This window comes from Nyctibius grandis, chromosome 5, assembly GCF_013368605.1.
Source record: "Nyctibius grandis isolate bNycGra1 chromosome 5, bNycGra1.pri, whole genome shotgun sequence".
Lineage (NCBI taxonomy): Eukaryota > Metazoa > Chordata > Aves > Nyctibiiformes > Nyctibiidae > Nyctibius > Nyctibius grandis.
This window is the reverse complement of record NC_090662.1, coordinates 71,222,006-71,241,854: the sequence shown is the minus strand read 5'-3', so window position 1 is coordinate 71,241,854 and position 19,849 is coordinate 71,222,006. Positions and strand designations below refer to the sequence as shown.

General features: G+C 44.2%; 1 protein-coding gene across 1 annotated transcript in view; it reads right to left on the bottom strand.

Moving 5' to 3' along the window:
• Positions 1 to 19,849, bottom strand: part of TMTC1 (transmembrane O-mannosyltransferase targeting cadherins 1) — a 157,116-nt gene that overhangs the window by 8,853 nt on the left and 128,414 nt on the right. The window contains 4 exon segments of the mRNA XM_068400608.1: positions 375 to 510; positions 3,538 to 3,640; positions 9,930 to 10,038; positions 17,550 to 17,693. Of these exon segments, the coding sequence (XP_068256709.1) occupies positions 375 to 510; positions 3,538 to 3,640; positions 9,930 to 10,038; positions 17,550 to 17,693 (492 nt within the window).

Sequence of the window (19,849 nt, the reverse complement as noted above, 5' to 3'; positions counted from 1 at the left end):
AGTTATGGCTGTTACTGGTGCGCACCCACAGACCAGCTTTGAGCAGGGTGGCAGTCATGCTAACAACCTGCTCACGCCACTGAGAAACCTCCAACTTTATCATTAGAGCATCCCCCAGCCAAAAGCAGCAGTGTGTCCATCTTGGGGGCCTGGGAACAGTCCAGGGAAGTGAACACTGCCTGAGTCCATGCTGCCTCTCCAAGCACTCCCCCAAAATAGCCAAATAAACAAAGGTAATTCTGGTTTCAAATGGATGAAGGAACGTAGGAAAACCTGAACATGGACTGACATATTCATGTATCAGAGCCTCTTTAGCAGAGACAAGCCATACAGGGGTAGGAGGAAAACCTCTGTCTCCCATCCCAAATCCTTACCGCTTGTACCATGCTTCAGCTTCTTTGTTCTGCCCCAGGGAGCGGTGAAGCCTGCCCAGGTTCACCATGGCCACATGGTGAGCGGGGCTCATGTGGATGGCTTGCCTGTAGTGGGACACAGCTCGCTCTGGAGCCCCTGCAGAGGAAAACAGCTACTAAACTGGTGCATCAGAAAAATCCTGTTGCAAATTCAGCACACAGCAATGCTCTCAGTTTTCTTTCATCTATTGCTCTATGCGTAGGAACCATTTTGAGAAAGAAATCCTGCCTCAGCCTTTCGAGATTAAGTGTAAGGAAAATTGCTGCCCAAACTAAGATTGAGGCTCCAATATTCAGAGATGATCCTGAGAAATAGATTTGCTAGGGGTGGTCTTTGCAAGTCGAGGGTACAGCCACCAGAAGACGACTCCTGACTGAAAGCACCCTCCGATCATGCTGCAGGCGGGATGCACTCCCTGTGCTAAGGACAGAGCCCACCCCAGAGAGGGGGCTGGGGCATGTGTCCCATTTCCTGGTAAAGCATCCTTCCACCCTGGCCCACTGGAGACAAGGGCAACAGAGACACAGAGAACAAGCCACTCAGTATTCCCCACAACCCCACCAGAGCTGCAAATAGTTTCAGCTCTTTTCAAACAGAGACTATTCCCTCTGGTTCTGTTGCGTCGGCCCTGCTCAGCCTCTGTGCTTTGCTCAACAGGACTGGGAGTAGCTGCCAGTAACCAGCTAATTCCCACCTCAGGACAATAAATCCCAGCCCAGAGGTGCCCAGATGCCTATTTTGGAGCATGTAGGCACCGTCCCTGTGTCACAGAGGAGCCATTGGGTGGCACTGCCTCGCTGTGCGAAAATGTCTATGGTGCAAGGTGCCGCAGTCCCTGACGTCACCGAGCACCACAACAAAACACACCGCCATGCAGGAAGAAAGGTGCCAGACCACTAGCCCAAAAGCCTACAGTTCTATTTCTAATAGTATATTTTTATTTAGCTAAATAACGGCTTTCCTCAAGAAGGATCTTGCAGTGCTTTCCTCAGGCAGGGCCTGCTGACTACCTACTAAATAAATTAATGGGGCACAGTATAAAGTTCCAGCATTTCAGCAATGTGAATATCGTATTTTTAACCCCAGTGCTCGTTTAATCGGTTTGCACACTCTAGACCAGATAATCTCCTGATGAAAACTGATACTCATGGAGCTTTGTCCACCAAAGGTCTTGAGTATTGGCATTTTTTAAGCCAAATCACTTCACAATGTATTTAATTCTATTTCTAGATGGAAAGCAGAGATTGAGAACAGCCTGAGTGTATTGGGGCAGAACATATGCTGCCATGGGAATTTTATTTTCATAGCTTTTCAGATCTAGTTTGGTTTTCCTGAGACTATCTATGCAACATAAAAGTAACATTGACACTTCTTGGCGCTTCCTTTACAGGAGAGAGGAGGGACTTCTGTGGGGAGATTTAGAAGCACTTAAGACTCATCCAAGGCCAACAACATAGGTTTCAGGGTAGGACTATTTTAAAACATCCAGCAGTAGCAGCAGTCTTCTCCCACCACCGAGATGATGCTTTTGAAAATCATTACCTACAAAGCATCCTGGGAAGCAGCTGGGCACGCACCTCAGTCCCTAAGTCAGCCGGTGTCTCCCCTGCTCAACACCCAGGGGTAATGCACATCGCCAGGGAAGACACATTGAGTGTCTACGACCACTGCAGAGCTGTCTAGAGTTATGGCTCCCCAGAGCTGACACTTGCTTGAGGCTTGTTGCACAAAATCCTGCAAGTTAATTGGCGTGGTGCTTGGCAGCATCTCCCCATGCCCACCGGGGAAGAGCGCAGTCTGTGACCGGCTCACTGCCAGCCACTTCCTTCATACCTTGTCATGTCTTCAGGAGGGTTATTTACACATCATGCCTTAAGTATCTAAAGTCAGTAGGTTTCTTCCTGTTGTTTGTGCGTAGGGAAGTGTGGGAGTAAACCAGGAAAAGTCAGGTTTGACTTCGGCAGAATACACAAGTGCAAAAAATAGAAAGTGCACTGCGTTGGAACAACAATATTTGGCAGGAACAGGGCAGTTTATCTCGGTTGGGAAGCAAAGATGAGTACAACATCAGAGTGAAATTGCTGAGGAATTTTTATTATTTGCTAGCTTGAATTTTGCCAGGGCACAAATTCAGAATCTTGACCTCTGTCGCTAATGCCATGATGCTTTTTTTGATTATGAATAGTCATTTTGGCTTTGTATTTATTTCACACTGGTAGTACAGAAGAGCAACAGCTGAGCGTCAACTCAGAGGGAGGACAGCCAGCTGCAGACTGATGGACACCATCATTCTTTCTTCCCAAGCACCATTGGAGCTGGGTGCAGTGTGAAAGGGGCAGAATGGGCGGCAACTACACACTCTAAGCCTGTAATACTTCATCATGGAGTCTCATCTCTGTTCTGGAGGGACTGGAGTGAGACAGTAGTTTGGTTTCCACAAGTTGTTTGTCAAACTTGACCTTGCTAATAAAGCTGTCAATAGAAGGTGACAATTACAGCGGCATTTTTTTGTTGTTGTTATGTGGATGCCAGACAGTGCCTGAGTCCAGGAAAGCTGGATGGGAACCACAAGCCCAGAAAATAGAGGCTTTGGATGTCATTACAGAGCTCCTGAAAAATCAGTTCACCCCACAGTATCTTAGGTTTTGTTTTCACAGACAATTGTGGTTTAAAAGCCGTGTTTATTTTTACAGCGGTGGCACTCAACCTTTACAGTCAAAGGGCTGCTTTGTCACCAAGTAGAGCTGCAAGTGCTCCAAAGACCATAATGATCTACTTGTGTACCTGGGATTTGGTTTGATGCGGCCATGCTTTCCTGGAGAAAGAGCAGTATTGTCAGGGTGCTGCCCAGCTCAAATCGAAGAGGACAACTGCCTATGCGAAGATGGTGAGAAACACTGTAGGAAACAGCCAGGCTGAATGCCACTGCCGCACAGTGCCTGCACTGATTACAAATTTCAGTACACTGTGCCATCTCAACAGCATGGGGATATTTATTTCCAAGCTACAGTGGAGGCACATCTATCACTTTGGAAGCTTTTGATGCCCTTTTAGATGTGTACTGATGAATAAAATAAATCAAATAAGGCAGAGAGGAAAAATCCCTTGCTCCTTCTCACTTACCGGTATCAACCAAGAAAACACCGTAGTTGTTATGCAGATCGGAGCTCTCTGGACAATTCTCTATGCCAGCCTTATAGACCTCCTCCGCTTCCTTAAGCCGTTCCTTAAAAGAGAAGGAGACTTCTTGGCTGTGGCAGAAAGGGTGTCAGCACCATTTGCTGCAGACCTGCGTTTTGTGACAACTCCCTCACTGCACGGGGAGCTCGGGCCGCCAGCCCACCCCACCTTCTAGGAGGCCAAAATTTTACCCCATGGCATGGATGCGATATAGCTGCCCTCTGGCACCCCAGAGCAATTCAGACAGCTTTCTCCCATACATTTGCAATTGGAGCTACCTGTGAAACAAAAATAACAGCTGGAAAAGGTGGCTCCTGTGCAACATCAATGAGCCCCAGCTGGGCATGCACCCAGCCAGGAAACACACAGCGACAGCGGTCATGTTGGTTCTGTTGAGAAATATCTGTCATCTGGGAACTGATATAATTTAATTTATTCATTTAACAAGCATCTCACTGGCTAACTTTTCCCCTCTGGAGCTCTGCTGTTCGTTCCCTAAGCAGCAGGGAAAATACAAGTAACAAAAGCTTGGTGTGTGTGATGGCTGGGGGACAGGAGCTCACGCAGGGGGACGAAGGAAGCTGTAGGGCAATGAAAGAGCGGGGAAAATCTGACAGATTCAGATTAAAACCAGGCGTTGTCAACGTGCGAGACGTAGCTCGCTGGGATTGACGGGATGTGTCACCACGCTGATTCCCAGATACGCTGAGCCCTTACATTTTGCATAGATTTCAAGAAGGTTTGTTGGTACTGAGCATTTCTGGAAAATACAAATATTTCCTTTGGGAACACCCTGCCTACGGAAAGTATCCCACTACCTGGGCTGTAGTCTAGCCTGAGCTACAGGAAGTCCGGTCCTGAAATGAAAATAAGGTCTCTCGTTTGGATTAAATAGCAATTAATAAGGTTTCCATTTCCCTCCAGCCAGCCAGTGCATGCCCATTGCCTGCATGCTCACTAGCATGGGTTATCACAATCTTCCTCCCCACCCAACCTCAGAGCTTTGCTGTTGGGTGTATTTATGGAAGGAGGCCATGAACAGGGGAGAAAAGCACGGTGCAGAGGGGGGTCAGGCAAGCCTCCAGCACCAAAGATGCCTTTTTCAGTTCTTCCCCTTCCATGGAGCTGCACAGCCCTACAGTGACGAACTCCACAGCCTCCTGATGATGCTCCCAAGTGAAATCAGCCACCCAGGTCTACACCGAGGAAGGCCTGGAGCCACAAAAGCAGACCTCCTGCTTGGGAGCTGAATCCACATTGAAATAAGAGGTCGGTCCATTCCCAGCTATGGACTCTCCTCTCCTCAGTCCCACAAATCCCGGAGTCTCTGGGGCTTTCTCTGGATTTAAAGGCTGTACCGGACGGCAGCTTTTGCTCTGTTGCTGCTTAAATGTGTGGACTTCTTTCTCACCTCCCATTTCATATCTGGAGAGGTGGAATTAATCACATTGGAAGAGTATGACTTGATGAAAGCACATGGTTTGCCATGGTTAAGTGCTTTCACATTTACATGATAAAGGTCAGCCAGCAGAAAAGACAGTGTGTGATAAAACACAGAAACACATTTTTAAAAAGTGCTTAAGTTTGGAAATTTTGGATATATTTGGATATATCTTTATCCTGCCGGGTCAGGAAAAATGTAGCAATCGTCAGAGTTGACTAAAATGAAGAACAATTTTATGAAAAGCATCTGTGTCACTGAGACATAAACAAGCATATTTTCAAAGCTTTCTGTATTAATTTCTTGTCCCCTGATTTTAATTTTCAGCCAAGGAATGTGGCTTTTTGTGCACGTATGTCAGTTTTCTTCGTTTTATTTACTGATCATAAACCTGATCTTTAAAGCATGGAAGGGCTGTGTTAAACTGGATTAGCAGTGTCCCATATCAAAACATTCACACTCACTAACACTGAGAACTTTTAGCATTTTTATCACGGTTGCATTGCTTTTTTGGCACCTAACATCCTGACCCTGCATGCCTCAGGCTCAGCACAGAGTCTGTGATTTCTCTAACAAAGTGTTTGCATTAAGCACAGTCAGAAATTGGGAAAGGTGGGACCAGCTTTTTGTGCCAGAGCTTTCTCCCTCCCAGCCTCTCCTCTTCTTGGGAGAAATGCTGTAAGTTCATCAAGGCTTGATTCTCATTAACACTTAATAATGCCACTCCCAGACCTTCATGAAACATTCATCAACCTCACAAAATTCAGAAAATTGGCTTAAAAAATGTATGAGATTTTTATGATATTAAAAAAATTATGCATGTGAGGATGTCTCAGTTGAACTCCAGGGTTTTTAAGTCTGGGTTTTTTTTGTGGCTCAGTTTTTCAGTCTGGTTATGTCTGAGTAGGCTCTCCTCTGCAGCTAAGTGGGTTAAAAAGTTTCTTTTTCTTAGTGTAGGCTGATATTATTACACACACACCCCCCACATCCAGAAACTAGGGCCTGAAAAGAGCCATCAAGTAGCACAAGATGGCTGATGAAATGCAAGAGCTGGGAAGAAGGTGCTGTTCAAGTGCAGGAGTAAATCCTGGGGAACCACTGTTACAGAAGTGTGAAAACAGCGAACAAAATGTTTGACTTCTGATACTAGCACCACTGCAGTGATCATGGAAAACAAGGAAAACAACAATACATTGCAATCAAGTTACGATACCAAGCAGAAAGAGCAGTGAGAAGGGCAAGCATTTACAAAAGGCACAAACAAGCCAAACTTTTATACAATGTGGTGGTGGAGTTTTCCACATCAGCTTTGGCTTCAGAATCTACTATCAGGGAGAGAAGGAGGCAATTACATTGAGTTACAGGCTATTTCCCTGGCGTGTGAGACATTCCTCTTCGGAGCATTTTTTTTTTTACAGCTGTAGAAGGAAAGGACCCATAAGCGCTATTTTGGATTCATCACCTTTAAGACAGGGGGAACACACTGCGCAAGACTGACCAAGGCAATTCCAGCACCATGTCACTGAGCTGCGTCCACCCGTTTCACCCCTTCTTAGCCTTAGTGCAAAGCTGGAGGAGCAGCAGTTTGTCATGGGCACCATCACCTCATGCGAGTTATTTTAATGTGCCACTTACGGCACTTCGGCCCCTTTCTATCACATCCCAGCGAGAAGGAACCAGTTTGTGCTCTCTTCCAAAAAGCTCCACAGTGATGCTGTCCATGCAGCCTGCTGCATCCTGCCTGGTACCACAGATACCTCTACAGCTGTCAGACAGACTCTGGGCCACAAGCAGACAGAAAAACACATTTGTAAGTTTTAGCCATTTTGGACACTATTGCTTGGACAAAGAGGAAAACCAAAAACGGAAAAACAGGGTCTTATCATCATCCTTTGGGCTGAAGATGCCAAAACTTCTGCCTGTACCCCTCCAGGAAGCATCCAGCATTAGGGTGTGATTCTGTAGCCCACAGCCACAGGCAGCAGCACATATTTGTAGGACAGCCCCTACTGCGATCACTAGGATGGGCGTGCAAGGCAGGAGCTGCACAATCAGGTAGTCATCTGCTGTGGGAGAAGGTGTTAAAAGCCTGCAGGAAATTGCTATTTTTTAAGCAAACTGTACTACCTATCTTTTTTCCCTACCACTTACTCAAGTCACAAGAGGATGAACAATCTATACGTAAGAGCAGATGAATTATTACTGGACTTACTAATCGCATTTGCTTTGGGCAGAAGGTCTTGGGACTCTCTAATGGTTTTATTGCTCTGTTGACCTTACAATCGATGGTTCTAATTAATAATTTCAATTAATATTAAAACCAGGTATTACTGCGGCAGACTCATTTCCTATACTTACAGGAGACTCTTCATTGACAGGCTTATTCAAAACACAGTTCCCATTCAACGATCCTCTTCTTTTGATTCATACCCTATATTTCTAGGTCCCTGCAGCTGATATTGATAATATTCAAATATGCGAAAGTCACTTAAAAGGGAAAATAAAATAGCACATTTTTCAGTAATCCACATATATCATAGGCAAGTTTTGCAGTGCCTACATCATTAAAGAAGCCTAAACCAAAACAAGACCTCTGCTTCTAGTTTTACTGAAATTTATCCATTTCCCTTACAGAGAGATTTCACTAACCAGATTAATTGAAAACACTGAAAGACGATACTCTTCTGCTTTGTCTGTATTTGCATTTGGCAACCTTTTAAGAAAGCTTTAGCACTCCATGCTACGGAACAGTTAGATCTGAAACTCAGGGGAGAAAAAAATCTGTTTTCAAAAGGTTTGTGGAGGTGTGCTGGAGCTGTGCAGTTATGAGGACCTCGTCATGCACACCCACAGCCCCATACTGGGGCCACTGGTTGTGGACACAGTCTGTGGGAGCAATGCCTGAAGCACAACATCCCTCATCTGCTGCTGCAGACGTGGAGAAAAGCAGGGCTTGGTGGTCTCGACATGGGCACCCACGCTTCATGGCTTCTTCTGAACTCTAGCATTTTGTGCCTCAACTTCCCTTTTCCTCCGTGTGGACAATATTTCATCTCACAGGGACCTTGTAGAAATAAATTACCTAACTACAGAGAGTAGGGAAAGCCCCGAGTAATGAGCACGGGGAACAAGCCGGAGAGGAAATGAGTAATCCCGCCTCCAGAGCGCAGCCTGGGCCATGTGCAGTAAATAAGGCCTGGGGGCACATATTGAACAATGAGGTTAAACAAAATATCGAACAGCTGCTCAGTAAGAGCAACACAAAGCTAGTTAGCCTTATAGAATCATGGAATCGTTTTGGTTGGAAACAACCTTTAAGATCATCAAGTCCAACCATTAACCTAGCACTGCCAAGCCCACCACTAAACCATGTCCCTAAGCACCACATCTACTTGTCTTTTAAATACCTCCAGGGATGGTGACTCCACCACTTCCCTGGGCAGCCTGTTTGATAACCCTTTCCATGAAGAAATTTTTCCTGATATCCAATCTAAACCTCCCCTGGTGCAACTTGAGGCCATTTTCTCTCATCCTATCATTTGTCATTTGGGAGAAGAGACCGACACCCTCCTTGCTACAACCTCCTTTGAGGTAGTTGTAGACAGCAATAGGGTCTCCCCTCAGCCTCCTTTTCTCCAGGCTAAACAACCCCAGTTCCCTCAGCCGCTCCTCATAAGACTTGTGCTCTAGACCCTTCACCAGCTTCGTTGCCCTTCTTTGGACTTGCTCCAGCACCGCAATGTCTTTCTTGTAGTGAAGGGCCCAAAACTGAACACAGTATTCGAGGTGCGGCCTCACCAGTGATGAGTACAGGAGGACAATCACTCCCCTAGTCCTGCTGGCCCCACTATTTGCCTTCTTGGACACCTGGGCACACTGCTGGCTCATATTCATCTGCCCATCGACCAACACCCCCACCCAGGTCCTTTTCCGCCAGGCAGCTTTTCAGCCACTCTTCCCCAAGCCTGTAGCGGTGCATGGGGTTGTTGTGATCCAAGTGCAGGATCCGACACTTGGCCTTGTTGAACCTCATACAATTGGCCTCGGCCCATTGATCCAACCTGTCAAGGTCCCTCTGCAGAGCCTTCCTACCCTCCAGCAGATCAACACTCCCGCACAAGTTGGTGTCATCTTTGAACTTACTGAGGGTGCTTTGATCCCCTCGTCCAGATCATTGATAAAGATATCGAATAACAGAACTGGGCCCAACACTGAGCCCTGGGGAGCACCACTTGTGACCAGCCGCCAGCTGGATTTAACTCCATTCACCACAACGCTTTGGGCCTGGCCATCCAGCCAGTTTTTTACCCAGCAAACCGTACGCCCATCTAAGCCATGAGCACCCAGTTCCTCCAGGAGAATGCTGAATACATTCCCTGTACGTGATCATCTGCCATGGTAATTAAGGACCGTATTCTGATCCATGCATGCAAGGAGCAGAATTTGGGCTGCAGAGGCCACCTGGTTTCTGACATTTCCTAGCTTTGGAGTGATTTATCATGAAATCTCAAGGTTATCTACATAGGCATTTGTGTCTGAGGGGGAAGTGCTCACCTATTCTGCTGTCATAACATTCAAGGTGCGATGGATTACGACTTTGCCATAGATGTGGGGAGCTGCAGAGAGGGTATTTACTCACAACTTCAACAGTGGTTTAATTCAGAGACACATCATGTGGGTGTAATTACTCATTGCAAATGAGTTGCCTCCTATCCTGAAAAAGTCACCTCTGAATCAGCCCGAGAGCTCTCTGCAGACAGCCATGGACCCACGCCTGCCACCGCGTGTGTGCAAGGCAAGGGTGCTCCATTGGGATGAGCAGGAGGTGTTGCGGCTGTGGCAGCAGTGCGCACACACGTGCAGAAGGCACGAGAGCTTGAGCGATGCCCGTTACCTGTTCGGCTAGCAGGGAGGCCAGGCTTGAGTAAGCATCTGCGAACTCTGGGCCGTACTTAATGGAGTCCCGCAGTAAGATTACAGCTTCCTCCTTCTTTCCTTGGGACCTTCAGAGAAGGAGGGAAAAAAAGAAAGAAACATTCCTGTAAGCACACGTTTAGGTCATCCCACTGATTAACTACTTTAAAGAGATGTGAAAGTTCACGACTTGACCTTTTCAACAAAGACTAAACGGTTCACTCGCGCCTCCTCTCCCAGCACCTCCTTGGCCCATCTCTGTTTCCATATGTTATTCTCAGGAGCTGGGAGGACACAGGCTTTAATGAATCTGCCGTTTGGTCTGCTATTCTGGTGACTGTCATACTGAGCTCTACGCAATGATCCCAGTGAAGACAGAACACCCCCACAACCCCATTCCTCAACCCCACACACTGAAGAGCAAAAAGTATTTTATTTTGGCTATCAGGCAAGCAGTACAGGCCACATGCTCTGTTGAGTCACAGCCACTAGATTTTGTAAACTTCTCCAGTCCTACTGTACATCTCCTCTCAATATTTCTCTTTACGGCAAATACATCAAATTCTGCCCTATTCACCCCATCAGGAGTTAAAGATACATGAAAGACAAGATAGCAAAAGTGTCCCCAGCCATGAAGTACTGCACAAGACCCTTGCAGCGCTATCCTTGGGAAGTAGCATGCCCTACGAGAAGGGATGCTGTCGGGGTAACACTGGGTTTGCAATCAGCTCCTGGAGATCTGGTCCCAGTCATGTCACTAAGGCACTGACTGACTTGGGAACAAGACGTTTGCCCTCACCAACCCTGCTCTCATATCAGTAAGTTGGAGACACCAAAACATTTGCACTTCCTTAAAAAAACCCCGCAGAGTCTTTGCATGTTCCTAGACAACGAGTGGTATAGATCCACGTATGACTTACTTAGTTAAATTAATACTTGAAATTAAAATATTGCTAAGTTAAATCTGCCTGGGATCTCTAAATAATTCCTTGGCAAGTTGATCACTAGGCTAGAGGATTCTGTTCCTCAGATCCTAAGGATTATGATCAGAGATAGCTGAGAGATGGCTATGCTGATGAGCTGAGGTTTTTTCCAGCATTGCTCTGCATTTATTGCCATGGAAAACAGAAAACATTTCCTGAACAAGAACCTAAGGATGTTTATTTATTTGAGCTACAATTTCTCCAGTATTGCTCTATACTACTTTCCTTGGAAAAATGAGGAGGTTTCCTGAACAAACATCTAAGGATGTTTAGCTGGACTGGAATAACATTTTCCTTGTGTTGGGTGTACAAAGAATATGAGTAGCGGGGCTTACAAAAAGAAACAAAGGGCTCTGGGACACAGAAAATATGTGAACACCTTGCCACTCTGGCCTTAGATTTTATCTGAGTGACATGGTCAAGTAACCAGATCTTGTTTATAAGGTGCAAATTTCAGCTGATAATATATGTGGTTTTGCAGATTTTTTTCCCTTTCTAGTTGTGTAACTGGAGGAATATTTTTGCCTGCGCATTAAGCTAAGTAAAACCAGTTGTGCTAGTCTTTTTCTTCTTCCAGTGGTGTTCCATATAAATTACATGAATGAAGCAAAAACAAATAAAGAACCACTTTTCTCCTACACTAATTAAAGACTAGCTAGCTTGTCTTTTATAAAACTTTTGGATCCCTTGGCTGGAGTTTCATGACACATTTTTATAAATCAAAAACAGATGACTGCTTTATAAAGGTATGGATGTTTGGCAAAAAAATGTAGGAAATGCCAGCTACAGAAATAAAAGGATTAAGTGATCCACTCAGCAGCAGTAAAAGTTCCCATTAACCACAAGCATGCACTCTGAACATGAGGCAGCCGTCTTAATCACTTTTTTTTTTTTCAAAATGGCTTTTTTTTTCATTTGATCCAAGAACAATGTTTGTCTCCTGAAAGTGGGAGTAGAGAGGGAAAGATTATGGCATCTTTTTATGTGACAGACTGAATTACGTTAAAAAAAGCAAATCCAGTAGTTTCTCAGAGGGCTCAGGCCTGCAAGATACCAAGCGCTCTGGCCAAGCACTTAAACACGTACTTAAGTTTTATGTATGCAAGTTGAAAATTAATTACTGGCTGAAGTGCTTTCCTGGATCAAGGCCAACACTTTGCAGGATCTAGGCCATCGCTTATAGAAATCTCCTGCAATTTGGGAGAGCACAGAGCAATGGAAGAACAGTCCCATACACTAATTTACTGTAAACTGGGAATCTGGAGCAGGAAAAGCTAGGTAATGTACACCTTTGCTATGACAGAGAGAAGAACACATTTAACTGACACAAGGAGTCCATGATCACTTAATCTAATTTTTCCACAAATTACCTTGCCTTACGATGCCCTCTCCTGACTCTCTCTTCCACTTGAGCTCCCAGCCTCCCCTCGACAATGAGCATGCTTGAGCCAAGAGCATCTCTTCCATATTTTTGCAAGTGTCCCACAGTGGGAGAAGCATCATCTTAAACCACCCCGCAGAAGTCTGGCAATGCACGGGGCTGTGCGTGGGCTGTCAGCACTGGAACAAATTTCATTTGCAACAGAAACAGTAACCTAGGAATTAGTGCTCTAGAGGACTTTCTAAATTTCAAGATTTGTTTTATTTTGTGAAGTTAGTTTGCCTGCATTAAAGCCAGAAACACAGAACTCAACAAGGGTTCCACAACTGTTCTGAACATCTCATCTTGGTTTCATACCATAATCCAAGGGGAGCTTGCAGTGTCTAACTCATGTGTGTCTGAAAGGAAGCCTCTAAGCCTGTTCGACTCCCTGGTTTAAAACTGATTCCGATAATTTAGATGCACTCATTTGCCATTCATCTATACTACGTGGATGACACTGAAGTGGGGGAGCAGGCAGCATACTGCAAGGCAGGGCTGCTTTTCAGAGGGACCAGGTCTGATGGGAACCTCAAGAAGTTCAACAAAAGCAAATCCTGTCCCTGAAGTGGAATAACCCCATGGACAAGCAGAGGTTGAGGGATGACTGGGGTCCTAGTGGACAACAAGTTGACAATTGGGCCAGCAATGTACCCTACATGGCAAAGGTGGCCAACAGTGGGTCCAGGGAAGTGATCCTTCTCTTTTATATGATACTTGTGAGACCATATCTGGAGCAGTATCTGTCCAGACTTAGGCTCCCCAGTGCAAGAAAGGTATGGACTTACTGGAGGAAGCCCAACAGAGGACCACTAAAGAAGGTCCAGGCTAGAGCACCCGTTGCATTGAGGAGAGGCTGAGTGAGCTGCGTCTGTGCAGCCCAGAGAAGAGAAGGCTCAGCGGTGACTTCAGTGCTGCCTGCAACTACCTGGTCAGAGGATACAGAGAAGCCAGAGCCAAACTCCTCTCAGAGGTGCATGGTGACAGGACAAGATGCAACAGATGCAAGTAGGAACATGGGAAATTCTGATAAAAGGAGAAATACTTTTCGCCACGAGGGTGGTTAAACACTGGAACAGGTTGCACAGAGAGATTGTGGCATCTCTGTCCTTGGAGGTGTTCAAGATTCAGCTGGACACAGCCCTGAGCAACCTGATCCAATTGGACTTGCTCTGAGCAGTGGGCTTGACCAAATGAACTCCAGAGGTCTGTTCCAACCTAAGTTATTTTTTTAATCTCCTGTAAATTTGACACTGCCAGAATTAGTTTTTTTAATAAACAGGCTACAATGTGTATGTGATACTGACTACTGACTGCAACGCAGGTATCCTAACCAGAGACCATCCAGAAAGTCAGATGCAGTATCACTGAATATTATCACTCAGTTTGCTTCTTTGAATGGAAGGGAGGAATGTTTCACTCTCCTAAATCTCAATACATGTAGTATCTATTTGATGTTTTTCAGCATCTTCAGACAGTTACACAAGCCTGTGTCAGCACATCCACATGCATACATATCCAGAAGCCTGTATCAGAGAGGGCAGACAGTCCTCCTTTCTCTGAATAGATGGGTTTGCTAAACTTGGACTAAATCATGGCAACAAACGCACAGGACACCTTGTCTGTCACTCTACATTCAGAAAATAATCAGTCCTTTGAATAAACTCAAGATTTCAGTGGACGCTGTTTCTAGGCATTTCACTTTCCCCTTGAAAATGCAGCCATAACACTGTCAAAGCACGTTAAGAGTTATGAGGCTTTTCTTCGTAAGAAATAGTGTACTGAATATTGGAGTGCTTTAGGTATGGATAGATACAGTACTGCAAATAGGTTGTTCTCTCCCATTCTTCCTGCAACAGAAAGCTGAGACAAATATTTACTTCAAATGTCCACAATATTTTATTTCTTGTCTCTTTATAGAATATCCCACAGGCTATAAATTTGTGAGGTATTCTGAATTACATTGATTTCCGTTCTTCAAGCTATATCTCAACAAAATTGAATATATATATAGAGGAGTTAAATATTTATATAATGGGAAATTTCAAAACAAAATACAAGAAAGCAGCATCAGGCTGCTCTGTATCACTGATCACGGACCATGAAAGCAGAGAAAGAGATTTCTCACTTTTAGGTAGGTCAGCTTTTGGGTCTATTTTAACTAAGAAATCTGTTAGCATTGCTTAATTATCTACTCTCCAATATTTATATTAGGCAAGAAAATGATGACATACAAGTTTATTTTGGGATATGTAAACAAAACCAGAGGCTTATTCAGCCATTATCCTGCAACGCTTCCTGAGAACATTCATCTTCTGGCACATAGCTGTCTTCATTACATGCAAACAGAAAATGGAAACATCCTTTTCCATCTAGGACTTCCGCAGAAAAAAACTTGAAAATTCCACCCTGTGGTCCTCAAAACAGATTTTTACTCAAGCTTAAAATCACAAGCAATGGATGCTTAAATAGAGAGATTATTTAGAGGGACTAATGAGAGGCAGATTCCCACAAGGGAATAGCAAACCCATCCTTCCAAAATCCAAGTTCCCCTTTCTCAGCACTCCAGAGGAGGTGAAATCTAATATCCGCCATCAGATTTCCACGCTACAAGCAGTGGTGGGTATAAGGAACTCAGCAGAATTCAACTGGGAATTCCCCATACCAGAAGGTTTCGTTAAGCATCTCAGTACAAGTAGTGCTGTCAGTGGACATGCCCTAAGTGTTGCAGATCTGGCTCTTCCTGATCTGCACCATGCACTGAAGCCTCTGCAAAGACGACAGAAAATGCTTTTATGGCTTGACCTTTATCCTCTCTCTGCCATATGTTTAAAATAAGAACACTCTTCATAATGTCTCATAGCACAGCTAGAAAGTAATATCTGCCTGTAATATTCTGCAGATTTTCATTTATTATCTAGATCATACTAGCATTTAGCGTCTGCAGAATACTGGTTGCCCTATATACATGTGTATGAAAGGATAACTTGGAGACCCAGGTAGAAAACATAAATAAAGACAAAGTTGTAGGAAAGGGGAGCTTGAAATCTGTGCCTCATTCCTAGGAGTCTGGTCATCTCACAAGTCACCTCACGCTCCAGAATGGCTGGTGATCTCTGTTAAGTTGATGGATGATCCAGGAAAAGTCCTGGCAAAGGGGCCTGGGCTAGCGTTTTAGGGGAGACATTCATACAGGATCTGCCTGCGCAGCATCTGCTTTATGTATGTGCTAATCCCTCTGCCATGAACTCTACCTATTTTTTAGCAGGTTTTTTAAAGCTAACAGGGAGAAGAGGACACCCAGTTTCCATTATAATTAATACTACTGGTGTTTACGAGTTTAGCACAAGCATTACACACCTTTAACATACTGCAATATATGGTACCACAGAAGGATGCAGAGCACATGCAATCCAACAGGACACATGGTATCTTAACTACCACATTAGGAAAAACATGACATATTGCACACAAAACAAACAGCAGTTCTAAGAGATTTTCCCACGTCTCCTTTGTGCTTTGGCAATGCAACAAATCCAGTTTCTACCCATCTGCTGGGTCATAAGAGCCCACATTGCTCTTATGAGTGTTATGTCAATAACAAAGCGTTATTGACACGGGATGTCCTCATGCTTCTTCTGACTTATGTCCTTTTGTATTACTATTTTATATTTTTAAAAAAATCACAGAGAACAATAACTAAGGCAAAAATGATGGATTAAAAGGACAAGAGAAGTTGTGGACGTCCCCTCCCTGGCAGTGTTTAAGGCCAGATCGGATGAGGCTTTGAGCAACCTGGTCTAGGGGAAAGGTGTCTTTGCCCGTGGCAGGGGGGTGGGAACTACATGATCTTTAAGGTCCCTTCCAATCCAAACCATTCTATGACAATATGCGTTCTTAAACAGCATTGCCACCTAAGACTAATTTCAATCAACCCAATTTGATGAATAACACAAAGACCTTCCATTTCTCTTGTAATAAGACTGTCCTTACCATTTTCCTTTCTTGTGACTACTTCCAGTAAAGCACTCACCTACTTTCTATTTAAGAATTACTCAGCTGCCATATTCTAACCCCAAACCATCAGGCTTACTTGTAATATTATTCTGATAACTTCTCCACTAACGAATAGACCAGGCAGAACTTCAGCAATACACTTAATGTCTGTCATATAAACTCACATTCAAAGTGACATTTCAGAACCATAGAGATCAAGTATGTTTTGATGAGACAGTGACACTTCAAAAGCAGCCCAACACTAAAGCCCACCTGCTCTAAAAGATTTACCAGAAACCTATTACCAGCAAAACAAGTGCAGTTTATATCAGCAAAAATGTACTTTTACTGCTGTAGTTTACGCAGTTCTGTCAACAAATAACATGCTATCCTCACAAAACAAGGGGGTTTTTGCTGGTACAAAACAGTAATGCAGGAATAGCAATGTATTTTTTTTTCAATCGTACCCCTAGCAAATCTTATCATACTGGCAAAGCTTCTTGTGTAGATTTAAGTTCAGTCTTTAGACATGGTTAGTCAAATTCATTTGCATGATTATGATCGTCTGCTATTCTCTTTGTTAAAGGCTGACACTCTAAATAACAATGAGTGAAATTATGAGCTGATTAACTTGTTTTCTTGCTTGGAAGAGTAACGGTATAGAGATGTAAGCCAGCTTTCCTCTCAAATCCAGACCTACCCCCTCTGCAACGGGATGAACCTTCTGCTGCTCTGAGCATCTCAGAGTTGGGTGCTTATGCCTAAACTATGCATTGACCTTCCATACAGCTAAAAGGGGAAGTGGGAACTTGCAGAGAGGGATTTGTTGGATCTGTGTTATTTATTAGATCTGTATCAGATGCCTGTCTTTGAACAACATAGCTCGCTCCACTGGAAAGGCTTATACCTCTCCACCAAGACGGGAATCTCAGGTGATTAGTTGGGTTTAGGCACCTCATTTTTTGATGTCTGATTTGGAACAAATGAATTCCCTCCAGCTGAAACACAACTGTAAACAGCACCTGAAGTGATGTGGCAGACAGCATGAGGATATCCAAACTAAGCCTCACCTTTGTGCAGGCACTCTTGGCCGGCAGTAAGAAATAATGCCATTCCTTCACCAGTTGGCAGAAAAACTGCTTTGGTGATGTGTGTAGAGAGAATGTGAATTTCCTTGGTGCCAGTTCTGCATTCAACTTACTTGAGCAGGTTGCCGAGATTGAAGAGAGCTCGATTGTGCTGAGGGTTTAACTGAAGGGCCCGTCTGTAGTAGTCCTTTGCCTCCACCACGTCTTTGGTCAACGTCCCCAAGTTGTTGAGAGCACTTGCATGACGAGGGTACAGTCTAGGAAAAATGAAATATCAAGTTACTTACACTCATTAATTGACAAATAAAGCTGAGGCCACTAATGCTGCCACCACTGCTCTTTGGCACTCGGTAAAGTGAAGGATGTCAGCTAGGAAACAGTTTTCCCTTCATTTGCTGCAGGTCCCGATGGGATCCTGAGGAACCTTTTCAACCTCCAAAGAGATTGCAAATCACATCTTCTCCTACAGTTCCTGTATGCCTCCAGGGCAAAAGGGAACACGGAACAGCTTTGAAAGCCTATTTTACCCTCCAAGCAAAAGGCAAAGTGACTAAAGCAGCTTCAATGTCTTTATTCAAAATGTTTTTCAAACAAGCAAGAACTGCTTTGTCAAAAATATGCTTCCAATGGAAAATATGTTTTGACATATACAGAAACCAACACAACACTGTTTAAATTGATCTGTTTTGTTTTTTTTTAAATCAGTTTTCCACAATAAAAGTGATAATAAAGTGCAAAAGGAAACATGGAATCAGCTGTTGAACAATGTTTTCAGGACCAAGAAAAATGATAAAAAAAATCTGGAAACAGATGGCTTAACAGTATGAATTCCCTAAGCCTCTAGTTGTATTTTTTTTAACACTTGGTTCAGTTCTCCTTTTAACTGATCTGTTGATCTTTACATCTACCTGTTTCAGTTATAACACTACATAATGGGTCCAGTGCATCTCTGTTAAAATTCTCCATTAATTAAGCAGCACGTTGTAGTCCGTTCAGCTGCTTATATTCTCAAAGTTGTGCTCCTAAATTAATATTGGTGTGTCGGTCTTTCACCAGAAAAGTCCAGAGGTGAAAGTGATCCAGGGCAACATTTAGCATCCAGGACTCTTTGTGTCATAGACAGGTGAAAACTGAGGCTCATTATGATAAAGAAATAAATCTATGACAGTAGCCCAGAGAGGTCCCAGGCAAGCTGGGAGCAGAGCTGTGTGAGTATTTCTGGTGCTCTAGTACGAAACGGTGCACAGGTGCTTGCCCACTGAACCCCTGCAGACAATCATTTAATTCGTGATAGAGATGAAGCAGGTTAAGATGGTCAAGGCTTCAGTTTGAGAAGATCTAGTTGCAAACCCTGCTGCCACTACAGATTTTCTATTTCGGACCAGGACAAGTGATCTGACATTTCTTTGCCTTAGGTCCCCGTTCATGCGAAAGTGATGTGGACGATGACACTAGAAGTAGTTGGCTATGATAGCCCAGGGTACAGCGTGAGGAGGGGCATTTGAAGGAAGAAAAAAGGATTAAGACTCTATAATACAGTCCGACTCTAAAGTTTGCAACTGTTTTTAATCTAAGACTTTCCATGGTGGGTTTTTTTTTTGCCTGGAGTTTTTAATTATGTCAGTTCAGTCCTGGAATTTTCTGTGCGTAAGTACCATGAATAATTTAGCATTTTATACACTGCTGCTTTATCAGTCACATTTTCGCTCCACCGCACTTAAGTGATTCTGGCAGGGTCTTACTTTGGGGTGAAGCTGGGAACGCATGATGGAACTCCGGGAGAAGTACACATGCACTGCTAACAAACCCAGAATGCTTCCTACAACTAAGAACAGAGCCCCCAAATCCTCTCTCCACCCAACACCAAGCCTAGCGGACAACGACTGCAATGCCCCAGAGTTGAGAAGAGAGCGTTCAAAGATGCAGCCACATATGTTTTTTAAAACTTCACCTATTATATTGACAAAAGATAAATGTAGCGACCACCACTCATAGTACGCAACAACTGTGGACTCTGTCAACATCCCTCACATACAGATAAGCATCCCATCTCTCAGAGGTAACTGCTTCTTCTGCTACAAGCTCTCAGGTGCAGTTTACGTGTCTCAAGTGTCTGCGTTGCCCAGTGTCCATTCAGCCATGCTACTTGCACTCCCTGGTCAACCGATTTTTTAAGAGTTCCCTAATTGATCTTGTCACAGAGGAGCAGAGAGTAAGAAATCCAAGGCTAGACTGCAGCTGGCACACAAACAGCATCATTTTCCATCACTGAAGTTACCCAGTGAGCCTGCATGTTTTGGGATGTGAGAGGCTGCCTGCGCTTGGAGAAGCATCAGCAAAGGACAAGACAGTGATGAGGGTATAGTGTTGAGTCTTGACCTTGGCCCTAAAATCCACTGGTCATCAAGGCTAA